General features: G+C 39.6%; 1 protein-coding gene across 1 annotated transcript in view; it reads right to left on the bottom strand.

Annotated features, from left to right (window-relative positions):
• LOC109112907 (protein furry homolog-like) overlaps nucleotides 1-13,496 on the bottom strand; it is a 73,613-nt gene that overhangs the window by 6,467 nt on the left and 53,650 nt on the right. Inside the window, 13 exon segments of the mRNA XM_042747192.1 lie at nucleotides 27-95; nucleotides 923-1,021; nucleotides 1,170-1,319; nucleotides 2,068-2,275; nucleotides 4,407-4,777; nucleotides 7,151-7,333; nucleotides 8,631-8,825; nucleotides 9,465-9,641; nucleotides 9,721-9,795; nucleotides 9,885-10,046; nucleotides 10,611-10,811; nucleotides 11,219-11,359; nucleotides 13,151-13,419. Of these exon segments, the coding sequence (XP_042603126.1) occupies nucleotides 27-95; nucleotides 923-1,021; nucleotides 1,170-1,319; nucleotides 2,068-2,275; nucleotides 4,407-4,777; nucleotides 7,151-7,333; nucleotides 8,631-8,825; nucleotides 9,465-9,641; nucleotides 9,721-9,795; nucleotides 9,885-10,046; nucleotides 10,611-10,811; nucleotides 11,219-11,359; nucleotides 13,151-13,419 (2,300 nt within the window).

Here is a 13,496-nt window from a genome sequence, read left to right as displayed (position 1 = left end):
TGTGTGGAAGTGTTTTTTTTTTCTACCTGAGCTTGAGTGTTAGGTCGCTGGTTACTGTCTTTATCACCGAAGGTCTTTCTGCAGTTATCCAACCACTGCAAGGGAAGCAGAAATGAGACGCTTTATTAACCAAAAAGCAGAGAGGTGCAGGTGGAAACCTCTGATGTTGTGAATGTGAGCAAAGACAGATGACGTTTCTGTGAGTGTGAAACAGAAATACAGGGAGAGACGAATAGTGCGTATGGGAGTGTGCGTGAGGTAAATTTAATAAGAGTTTGCTACCTAGCAAATTAAAGAGGGTCTGTTTAAGCACAGAGGGGGTCGGCACATAATGCTCTAGAGGCAGTGCCTGTGTCTCATCCAATTACTGTCCTCTAGTCATCCACTATCCCATCTGCCCCCTCTACTCCCCTTCCTGAGCCTGTCCACCCAGCTAAATGATTTAGGGTCTCCATTTGGCTATTCTTAGTGACTGTGCATGAAGAGAAATTGGCTGCTGTAGATTCTAGATGGGTGCTAACGGAAGCTAACACTAGCCAAATCAACTCAAGTGATTTAGCAGCAAACAATAACTGCAAAGAGACGTCAAGGAGCCTTTTATGATCCTGCACTGTCAGCTTATTCTCCTCCATTGCATAACCTCAACATCACACTTTAAAGATGAGTTTAAAGACGAACCTTTAACTAACAGAGTACACAGGAAATTCCCAGATTGTTGGGTATAGCTGAAAATCAGTGTACCCTTTCTGCCTTAATGTAAAAAAATATGTTCTTTTATTATTGCATTAGATTTAGATTTTCTGTGAGTAACTTAAATTTGCGTTTGTTCAATTTATCATTGATTATATCATTTGGCTTCAAAATACCTGAATTAAAGCACACAATTTGGAAACACAGCATTATTATACACTTAGTATCTTACCTGTTCGGCTGCTTCTCTCTTGGTGTTGTAAGTGTCCAGATGTTCTTGTAACTCCAACACACTGAACTTCAGAGTCTCCAGGAGCCCACAGGAAACCAGCTATACCACACACAGTTTGACAGTTTACTAAATATACCAACGTTTTATTATTGCATACTATCACACTGATATAATCCTTGTAAACAGGCAAGTGTAACAAGACAACTGGAATTTTCAGGTGTGAGGTGCAGAGGAAGTGTACACTCACAGTTTCGGCATCAAGCAGGACCGTAGGGCACTGGGAGCAGGAGGTCATGACCTCTAGAGAGCTCAGGAACTGGTTTCCCATTCGTTGGAGCCCCTCGCCAAGGAATCTTACCGAGGCATGGGTGATCGAGTCAAATTTCCTCTGAATGTGCTAAAGAGACAGGAATTATCACTTACACAAATTTGATTATGAAATAATAATTTAATTGTGTATTTAGGATTCATAAAATGCGAGTAATTAAATTAACTGTATGGCAAGACAGTAGAGTTTGACAATACATTCCAAAAATGGTTTGGTATGCTAAACATAGCAGTACCTTCTTGTGATGCATGTCAACACACTGCTGAAAATGATATGTAGACAAATAAACTAATGACAGTTAAAAGTATTTATTAGTCCATACAGCCAAAAGTGACAGTGTTTAAGAACACACACGTATGCAAGTAGAACTCTATTCAAAAGTTTGCTGTTAGTAAGATTTTTTTAAATGTTTTTGAAAGAAGTTTCTTATGCTCAACAAGGCTGCATTTATTTGATAAAGTACAGCAAAAACTGTAATATTGTGGAATATTATTACAATTTGAATAACTTTTTATTTAAATATTTTAAAATGTAATTTATTATTACTGCAGTCTTCAGTGTCACAAGGTCCTTCAGAAATCATTTGCTGCACAATAAACATTTCTTAATATTATCAATGACAAATATTTTTGTGGAAACCATGATACAATTATTTCAGGATTCTTTGATAATTAGAGAGTTTAAAGGAACGGCATTTATCAGAAATCTTTTGTAACATTATAAATGTCTTTAGTCAACTGTAGTGTATCTGCATGAAACTGTATATTAATATTCATATAATGTGCAGGTACAGACTCACAAACACTTTCATTTTTACCTGGAAGAGTCGTGAGAACACATGGAAGGTGTAAACAGCACAAGACCCATCCGAGTCCGACAACATCTGGTTGACATGGCAACGCCAGGCGTCCTCCTCATCATCATAGGCTACGGGTTGGAATGCTGCCAAAATAGCCGAAAGAAAGGGCGACGGAGGTGGAGAGGCCTGGAGTTCAGGAAAGCCGTCTGCATCGCCCTCATCTTGACTGTAAACAGAGATGGAAAGAGCAAGACTCAGACACACATAGAGACACGAGCACCAACACAAAGCGTTACATCATTCACAAAGGAAAACTGTGGAGAGAGACATGCTGTTCTTTCTATCAAGCTCTCCCTCCTCTCTCTCCCTCTCGCTGCAGATGTCCTGTGCTGCAGTGTTGAGTCCAAATCTACTGCAGAGGCACAGAAAAACAACATACAGACAAACACACACTTACAGGCCTGTAAGGCCGAAGAGCTTGATGAAGCAGACCGAATAGAAGAATCGGAGACCAGTGCTGCTGAAGGATGTGGAGGACATTGCCTTCATCTTCATCTTCACTAACAGCTTTTATCGTTCCCTTCACTCTCTTCCTGCTCTGATGCTTTTTTTTGCCGTTCTCTCTACGAGCTTTCACCTCACGTGTTAGCCTAAATTCTCCCGCTGCATTTGTGACGTTCTCTGTTTTTCCCTCTCACTCCCTCCCCCACTCGCTGCTGCGCCGCACACGAGCGCTCCCCACACATGGCTACAGGCTCTCTTTCCGTTCAATAGAACTCAGTGGTAAAAAGTTGCCAAGAAGAGCACAGAAATGCCCTCATCACACAGTGCATGTGCAAAAATCTAATTAGAGCTTATAATTTTTATTAATCGATCATGGAAGAGCCGGACACATCAGGGCTTAGGGGATGATAAATAGCACTGCAGAGGAAGTGTGTGTGTGAGAGTTTGTGTATAAGAATGAATAAAGTCAGTTTGTGGAGGCACTTTCTGATGTGCTCGCATATAGATGGCTGACCTTCAAGAGCAATGATGTTGCCAAGTATGAGATCACCATTCACAGCGTTAATAAAACTCATCCTTATTATTCATGGCAGAAGATAAGAAATATGTTAAATGGTGTCAAATGGTTCAGAACTGACTACGAGCAAAAAAAGTCTAAAGATCCAAAGTTAACAGAGTTATGTACAGCTGTAAATGGGGTCCAAAACATTTTGTGATCTGTTCACTCAAATCACATTTGGAGGAAGTCAGAAATGAATATGACCACAATGTATTTGCAGTGTTAATGCTAATCTGTAAAGATCAGTCAAAGAAAATGTGTTCATAATAAAGTTTGGAAAACTCCTATATTATATCCTGAGGGATTTTCCTTAGCTGTCAGTTATAATCATCAAAATTAAAAGAAATAAACATTTGAAATATATCAGTCTGTGTGTAATGAATGAATATAATATACAAGTTTCAAATTTTGAACGGAATAAGTGAAATAAATCAACTTTTTGATGATATTCTAATTATATGACCAGCACCTGTACATATTAAACATATAAACACATATGACTTCACACAGGTTTGCCTCACACCATGTACTGTTATGACCTCAAAGGTAAAATAAATCTGCAGTCCATTCGAAAAATTATGTTTATGTAAAAAAGTGAAATTAAAATTGGGATGAATATCTGAAAACAACTATTTATACTTTGGGTATTTACACCACCTTTCAAAAGTTTAGGGTCAAGATGATTTTTTTAAAAGAAATTAATACTTTTATTCAGCAAGGATGCATTAAATGGATCAAAAGTGAGAATAAAGACATTTATAATGTTACAAAAGATTTCGGTTTCAATTAAATGCTATTCTTTGGAATCTTCCATTTAAATTATCATGGTTTCCTCAAAAAAAAAAAAAAAATCTTCTAAACTGTAATAGTATTTTACTGTTACTGTTATTACTATTTTGAATGTATTTTTGATCAAACAAATCTTACAAACCCCAAACTTTTGAACAGTAGGTTACATAATTCCATTTTTAACAAACCTTTTGCCATTTGTGTTATTTTAATTCTACTGCTCTTTCAAAACGTTTTGAGAGCATATTAGGTGACCAAAGTTGTTACAAATAATAGGGAATAAAAGTAATATGGGCAGCCTTTAACTGAGTGTATATTTCATAACTGATAATTTCACATGTTGTGCTTTATGTGAGAAGAACTAGTTGTGTAACCTGACATGCAGTATGGTTAGGATGCTGCCTTGAAGGTAGCAGTCTATGTTGGTAGTAGACAACATGGAACAGAGCCATAACTGATGAACTTCCAACCCAGTGAATGATTACTACAGAAATCACAGACCAACCTGGACATGCCGAAAAAATCCGCCTCTTCTTCCTCGCACCTATCATCTAGCTCTTTCAGAGCCAGCGTCACGTCCTCCTCACATACTGAATCAGGGGCCGAGTCCAGAGCACTGGGCAGAACAGTCTCCTCCTCACACATGGAGTCTATGACAGGGGGTGGCAGCACCGGCTCATCATCAAAGAGGGATCCAGGCGGGCTGTCCACAGCTGGTGGCGGAGGGGGCGCTGGGTCCAGGTCGTCGGTGGGGTCCTGGGAGTCAGGTAAATCACAGAGCTCAGGGGGGTCAGAGGGTAAAGGAGGAGCACTGCCAAACCCCGTATCCTCACTGACACTGCTGCTCATTTCATCTGCTGCAGTTACACTGGCATCCTGCAATTGTGAACATGACAGTAAATGGAAGTCAGGACTGGGGCAAAGAAGACAACCTGTATTTTTGGGGACAACAATACCTCTTCTGAGTGTTTTACACTGTAATAATAATACACAAAAACAGAATTTTTGAATTATCTTGTGTGCACTAAGCACAACACTCCAGAACTGTTGCTGTAGAAACTATTTATCTTTACTAAAATAGAAAGGACTATTTATTTGGATCCACATAGGTGGTGAACATTATGCTTAGAGTGAACATCACCAAGGGACTCTTAAGCACCGCCACTCAAAAAAATAACCTTGCTATACGTGTTTGGTGCTTCTATTATGAGAGGAAAAATCAATAACGGTACGGGGCTAATCTTCTACCATTGAATTACGATGCAAATGTGACCAGCTGAGGAATTACCCTGTTACATCAGAGGATCTAGATTAAATGGACCACTGCATTTCCATTCATAAATCACATAAATGCACTGAGCTAAATAGCGGCTGACTATTAAATCAATCAAAATCATGGAGAAACATCTTTGTCCTGAGCCTTACATGGATACTTACAAGTCAATATTCATGTATTCTCGCTTGTGCTTTGTAGGTTCGCAGGTATGTTAGATATCACAGCATTTAATTCAAATATAGTAAATAACATGCTGCAATTAAAGTTTCTATACATTTTACATAAAATGTACCATATGAACTTGAGCAAAAGTATTGCTTTAGACACACCTAACTTCTGCCGATTAACTGAAAATGCCAAATATTGGCAATATATTGGTCGGCCACTACTTACAATTGATTAGCTGAAGGTTCAATCTTCAACCAATCAAAAAAACGATGCAATAGTTGATAATGTCACATGAGCTCAATGTCTGTAAAACGCAAGATCTTTGAGATGTACGATGGATGTTATTATTAAGTTAAATTCCAGGACACAACAGGAATGATGGTAAAACATTTCTGGGAACAAACTTCCATCTCAGACTCATGTTTTATTCAAACATACTTTAAGGAGACAACAAAGAAAAAAAAAAACATCTAATTGAACGAACTTGAGTTTCTTTTTTCTTCTCCTCCTCCTCCCGTCTATTTATGAGTCTAATGCATTAACAGAAGAAGGCAGGGTGGCGTGGAGCCAAAGTAGAGGCGGTATTAGAGAAAGCTTTTAGGCGTTCTTGGCTGTGGTGGCCAAGCAGATGAGTAAGACTATCGATGGTTTTATCTGGACTCATTACGCTAAGAGCTGGAGAATGACGGGCGAGATGCCCTTGAGCTGATTTTGAGGTATGACTGGACTGGACACAACTAGTCTTGATCAAAAGTTGTTTATTCATTAACATCAACAGGAGGAGTGTTCTGCTATGAATTGTGACCAGGGGACATAAAGTTTCTTTCTGACTGAAAATCATCTGAACAGTGATGGTTGTGTGTATAAAGGTTAACCTGGGGGAACATCCTAAAAAGATCATTTTTCTAGAATAGAACTGTGTCATTTAAACATCAACAAAATGAACTGGAAAAAAAAAAATCAGTTATCAGCAGTTAGTTAAGTTACAGTGTTAGTAACATGGCTGGCTAAAGCCTGTTAGTGCTCTTTAATGTTCTCTCAGTCGGGCTGTGCCTTTGTTTTACTTGATAACTACTGCATGCGCTTTTATTTAAAGGGATAGTTCACCCAAAAATTTGTTGCCACTTATTCACCCTTATGACTTTCCAAAAGGCATGACACTGAAACACAAACAGTACGTGGTCACTGCTTTCATTCTATGGAAAAAATCAGCATGAACTTGTGTTCCACTGAAAAAAACAACAAAAAACCCTCATGTTTGGGGATTCTGCCTTTCAAATCTCATAGAATGGTGGGTTTTCACTAATACTCACAATGAGGTTGCAGGTCCATGGATAGAAGTGAGTAGTCTTCGTCAGAGCCTAAAGCGTGTTAACGTCTGTGTTTTTCAACCTTTCTGGGACCAAATTTGAGGTAGTTCTAGCACAGCAGGCCTGAGGTGTATATTTGTCTTTGATAATCTCTCCACCAATCAAAAATCAAGCAGGCAAGCAAGCCCCACCCTAATAGCAGTCAATCATTATCTAATGACAAGCATCCCATAAAGCAACACCCAGTGAGAGGAAAAGAGAACATGAGCCAGTATTCTGGCAGAGGAAACAGATAGTGCCCAGTATTGAAAACGCAATACTTTCCGGAAACACTTTAGCAGCAAAGTCGGCATTAAAAGCACTGACATTTTTGGATGATATAGGGAAATTGATAGGTGAGAAAACAGCACCAGTTGACTCCACAAGAGAGCAAAAAGCAAATGGCTAAATAGCACCCGTGCACCACAATTTATTGAGACTCCTGATTGATCCCACCTCAGGCAGCTGGCTGCTATTGCTGTCAGAGTGGGCGGTCTCAGGGGTGGGGCTGTCTGGGCGGCGCAGTGGTGGGGTAGGCGTGGCCTCTTCTGTCAGGACACTACTGGAGGACTCTTGCGACTGCTGGAGGGAGTCCATATGATTGGATATGGCGTCATCGGTCGCTGAATCACTATTAAGCTGTGTAAAAAAGAAAAATGAACCAGTATTTAGCAAAAAAAGAAGCATGATGTATCTGCTGTAGAATTCTATGCCTTAAAGTAAGTGTTATGCTGCAGGTACATATAACGGATCAATGAAAAAGAGTTCTGTACTTCTTAATATTTAATTCGTCTAGTATCATGACAACATGCAACATGCCAGAAAAATAGTGTGAGCCTGGCAAGACCAATAACATTTCAACTTTCAGTCTTGTTCAAACAGTGTAGGAAGAAAGAGACAAAAACAGGAAAAGGAAAATGACTTTCACTCAGCAGCATTTAAACAATCGGCTTTCTTAAACTCTGCTTAGTAGCTCATGCCCCATAGCAAGCAGAAGGGTGCAAAAACTTAGAGGTTTAAAAAGTAAAAAAAAAAAAAAAAAAAAAAAAAAAGTTTACATGAAACCATTCATGCAGAAAAACTATTAGAATCCATTTAAGTAATGAGAAGGCCCACAAAGAATATGCTGTTTTTTTTCTTTGCATATTTCGTTGATTTATTGAGGGAATAAACATGCTATAATGGGTTCCATTAATGTCTGGAAAAAAAACTACATGATTTGCAGTCTGGAGGAGTCGATGCTAGTTTTTGAAACTAATATCACATAAAATTTCACAGAAAATAATGTAAGATGGGCACAGATCCTGATTAATTGACTTGTGTTTCTGTGTGAGTTTATTGTATTCAGAATGAGCTGAAAGTATGTTAGTTAGTAATCTTTAGCCGGCAAGTGTATGATGCCTCTTCTTGTTTTAAGCTAAAAGTATAATCAAATAATACAAATAATTAATGAACATACAAGACACATAAATGTATGAATGATTAATGTTTCAATTTAGTGGAATTCTGCAGAGTTGTGTGTGTGCAGATTCTGTGTGGGCTTCTAAATGAGATCATGCTGTCAAGGGTCTAAACAACTATGGCAAAGTTAGTATAAGAATGCAAAACCACTACAATTTATTAAAGTTACTCTGGCTAATAAAAAAGACAGAAAAATGGGTCCCCATCACCATACTTACCCAAAACAAATAGTGCAACAAAATGGAATTAATGGTCAAAGAAAGGTTTTGGAGTACTAAAAATGAATAGTTGGCTTGGCAGCAGGGAGAAGTGCGGAGGGCACTTGTCTTAAGACACTGGAAGTGCGGGTTATGCAGAAAGCAAGCGTCTAACCCCGCCTAGATAGGCCGTGGCAGCGTCTAAGCCCAATTTGGCACACAGACACACCATGCCGGTGCCCCCTGTGTGGAGGGGGCCCAGAGGAGAGGGGACTTACGAGGTTGGAGCGGGTGAGAATCTGGCTAGCGCTCAGTACCTCCTCCTCAGATGACTCATCGGTGTCCTCCGGCTGGATGAGACTGGGTGTGCTGCCAGAATACTGGCAGTCCTGCAGAGACGGGGTGTCACCTTTTTCAATGCTGTCCAGAGAGCGACGCCTCACACCCCAGTTGAAGTTGTCCATGCTCTCCCCCTGCAGGTGAAACAGTAGAGAGCCAATAAGAGCAAATCACTAACTTTAAACTGCAAGCTGTGTGAATTATAGAGAAAATAAAGGATAAGAAATAAAAATGAATACACTACACAAATCACGACACAATACACACAACCACAGAGCACAGTGGGGTCAGTGAACATGGAAAACAACACAACAATGACCAATTAATATTCTAAATCCTACATTCAAAATGTATATCCTATTTTGAATTAAAATTGTTCATTTGCAACATCCATGTACTTGTGAAACTCGTTAGCTACAAGTATAAAAACAAACCCACTTGATTGGCTAAATTTTCAAATGAATGATGCGGTCAATCAATTATAGAACAAAACACAAACTTTTCCCTGAACACTGCTTAAAACTTACCTGAAGCTCCTGGACGCAAAAGAGGAAAAAAAGATAACAAGAGTGTTAGGGAGAGTTAAGACAGAGATAATGTGGAGGCACACAAACAGACACAGGTGATGTCAGAGAAATACAAACACACACAGACTCTCTCTTTGTTAAGGATGAAACATGAATCAGTTCTGATATGCTTGCAAGAAAAGACTTTGAGGATTGTTGGTTAATTATCAAAATATGTGGCAACATGCCAAGAGCATCAGTGCTCACCTCTCCATCCTCCAACTCAACATCCAGGAAGTCAAAGTCCTTGAAGACACCAAACTGCTGTTCACTTCCTGCATCTTCTGCTTGTACTTCCTCCTCCCGTGTCACTTCCTCTACAGTGGGGATCAGACTGGTCTGTTGGTCACCTGCATCTAAATCCTCATTTGAAGAGAACACCACCTACAGAAAAGAGGTGTACTTAGCCATTGCTAAAACTATGCAACCTGATAATGTTATGAATACAAGGAGGAAAACTTACAGAGGGGTTTTTAGGCATGCCAGACTCTGGACCGCACAAAGACAGGACGTTCATCAGTTTCTCCCGTGTTCTTCTCTGGAAGTAGATAACGACAAATATAAGCATTAAAATAAGCAATTAAAGCTGCAGTTGGTTAATTAAGAATTGACAGATTTTCACAATACCTGTGACAGCTGTGGTCTCTTCCAGCTGACTGGCACCAGCCCATTTGAATTAGAGCCAGAGGAAGTAGAGGAGGTGCTTCTTGTCACAGCAATTACCTGCGGTTTCCCATTACGCCCCGCTGCACTTCGCTGGTCTCCATACTTGTGACCTATAATAGGCGTCTGTGGGTGAAATGGTAAAAACAATGTGAAAAAAAGCTACAATGATGAGTTTATAAAAAAGTTTTGCAACTACAATAGATATACATAAGCCTTCAAAAATTTGGGGTTGGTAAGATTTTGTTCATTTTTCTGAAAAGAGAGACTCAAAAATACAGTAAAACAGTAATAATATTTGTATTATTTTTATAATTTCGGTTTTCTACTTTAATATATATTAAAATGTGATGCAAAGCCACTACTCCAGTATTTAGTGTCACGTTATCATTTGAAATCATTCTAATATGCTGATTTGCTATTCAAGAAACATTGTTTATTTGTAAAAATGTTTGTAATATTTTTGTGGAAAGTGATAATTTTTTTTCACTATTTGATAACCAGAAACTTCAAAATAACAGCATTTATTTGAAATAGAAATCCTTTGTAACATCACTGTCACTTTTGATTAATTGAATGCATCCTTGCTGAATAAAAGTATTAAATTCATTTAAAAACATCTTACTGATATCAAACATTTGAACAAAAAATTAAAGTGACTGAAGACAGAGAAGACGGCAGGCCAAGCACCTCTGATATGTCAAAGTGGAAGTCCAGCGTTTTTCCTGGCAGTTCTTTAGATGAGTTGTTGAATATGCGAGTGAAAGCGATCTCCGGGGAGCCGGTGGACTCCATGCTGTAGGAGCGCTGTACCTCATCAGGAACCACCAGACTCGCAGAGCGGGACACCACTAACTTAAGAATGTTCTGGGCCTCCTTCCAATACAGGCTCTGTAGCAACGCACAGACACAACAAACAACAAAACACTTGAGCCATTTTTCACATTACCTCCCCTCTTTTTTTCCTGATTTAACCTTGAGGGACTCACGAGATGAAAAGCTTCAATAAAGACCACAGAGGAGGAAAGTGATGATGCAGCTTATAGCTCCTCAAAAGTGCCTCAGAAAGCAAACAGCTCCCAGGCCTTTCATACAGACAAATACATACTACAGCAAAATCCACTGTCCGTTACTACAAACACACCCACAGGCAATTGAGAACAGATGAAGGAATTCAAATACACATGGAATTCTCTGTCTTCACAATCTCTTGAATTGGGACAGGCATACTAATATAAATCACTGGAGGGACTGATGTTCTGAGTGTAGACAACAGAAAGAGTAAGCTGCACACACACCTGTACATATTTGCCAATGATCTTCATGATTTCCAAGTTGAACTGTTTGACAGGAGCAGCAGACAGGTCAATATGACTCAGTAGACTGTAGATGATCTGGAGCAAAGACTGCTGCATGCTGTTCAGGCCCTTCTCCAATAGCTGAAACAGAAAAGGTCAAAAGGCAAGAGATTATATATACAGGTCCTTCTCAAAAAATTAGCATATTGTGATAAAAGTTCATTATTTTCCATAATGTAATGATAAAAATTTAACTTTCATATATTTTAGATTCATTGCATACCAACTGATATATTTCAGGTCTTTTATTGTTTTAATACTGATGATTTTGGCATACAGCTCATGAAAACCCAAAATTCCTATCTCAAAAAATTAGCATATTTCATCCGGCCAATAAAAGAAAAGTGTTTTTAATACAAAAAAAGTCAACCTTCAAATAATTATGTTCAGTTATGCACTCAATACTTGGTCGGGAATCCTTTTGCAGAAATGACTGCTTCAATGCGGCGTGGCATTGCTGAGGTGTTATGGAGGCCCAGGATGCTTCGATAGCGGCCTTAAGCTCATCCAGAGTGTTGGGTCTTGCGTCTCTCAACTTTCTCTTCACAATATCCCACAGATTCTCTATGGGGTTCAGGTCAGGAGAGTTGGCAGGCCAATTGAGCACAGTAATACCATGGTCAGTAAACCATTTACCAGTGGTTTTGGCACTGTGAGCAGGTGCCAGGTCGTGCTGAAAAACGAAATCTCCATCTCCATAAAGCTTTTCAGCAGATGGAAGCATGAAGTGCTCCAAAATCTCCTGATAGCTAGCTGCATTGACCCTGCCCTTGATAAAACACAGTGGACCAACACCAGCAGCTGACATGGCACCCCAGACCATCACTGACTGTGGGTACTTGACACTGGACTTCAGGCATTTTGGCATTTCCTTCTCCCCAGTCTTCCTCCAGACTCTGGCACCTTGATTTCCGAATGACATGCAAAATTTGCTTTCATCCGAAAAAAAGTACTTTGGACCACTGAGCAACAGTCCAGTGCTGCTTCTCTGTAGCCCAGGTCAGGCGCTTCTGCCGCTGTTTCTGGTTCAAAAGCACACGCCTGTGCACGGTGGCTCTGGATGTTTCTGCTCCAGACTCAGTGCACTGCTTCCGCAGTTCCCCCAAGGTCTGGAATCGGTCCTTCTCCACAATCTTCCTCAGGGTCCGGTCACCTCTTCTCGTTGTGCAGCGTTTTTTGCCACACTTTTTCCTTCCCACAGACTTCCCACTGAGGTGCCTTGATACAGCACTCTGGGAACAGCCTATTCGTTCAGAAATTTCTTTCTGTGTCTTACCCTCTCGCTTGAGGGTGTCAGTGATGGCCTTCTGGACAGCAGTCAGGTCGGCAGTCTTACCCATGATTGTGGTTTTGAGTAATGAACCAGGCTGGGAGTTTTTAAAAGCCTCAGGAATCTTTTGCAGGTGTTTAGAGTTAATTAGTTGATTCAGATGATTAGGTTAATAGCTCGTTTAGAGAACCTTTTCATGATATGCTAATTTTTGAGATAGGAATTTTGGGTTTTCATGAGCTGTATGCCAAAATCATCAGTATTAAAACAATAAAAGACCTGAAATATATCAGTTGGTGTGCAATGAATCTAAAATATATGAAAGTTTAATTTTTATCATTACATTATGGAAAATAATGAACTTTTTCACAATATGCTAATTTTTTGAGAAGGACCTGTATATAAACAAACACACTTCAGCACCAAGTTATATGACAGAAAAATGTGGCTTGAGACGTCATCATTATGTTGCAGTCTTGTTAAGTGTGCAAATATATACATTTATTTTATTTATTGCTGTCTGAAAAACTCTAAAAACGCAGATATTTTTATTGACTGTACAAGTTAATGTATGTCAATCAAATTCCTCCATTCAAATTTACCTCAGCTAGGTATGTAACCAGGTTAAAGGTGATTTCAGAGAAGGAGTCGTGCAAGTAGCGGCACACCACGTTGATCCAGTTGGTGCTGTCTCTCGAGTAACTGTGCGTTGAGTACAAGCTCATCATGTGTGCCAGGTTGGCCAGTGTGGCTGACTTTTCTTCAGCGCACACTTTGGCGATCCGATCAGCAGTCTCCTTACAGAACCCTGTGGGGTTATCAAAGTGCTGGACCAGGTGTGGCAGCAGGCACAGGATATTCAGAGGAAAACCTGACAGGAAATAGGTTCAGAAAATAAATATATGGATACTCCCTAAATTACTGAAACAGATATTGATATTGAACCAT

Source organism: Cyprinus carpio, chromosome B20, assembly GCF_018340385.1.
Source record: "Cyprinus carpio isolate SPL01 chromosome B20, ASM1834038v1, whole genome shotgun sequence".
In the NCBI taxonomy this organism is placed as follows: domain Eukaryota; kingdom Metazoa; phylum Chordata; class Actinopteri; order Cypriniformes; family Cyprinidae; genus Cyprinus; species Cyprinus carpio.
The sequence above is the reverse complement of the archived record's forward strand: the minus strand, read 5'-3'. Positions and strand labels throughout refer to the sequence as shown.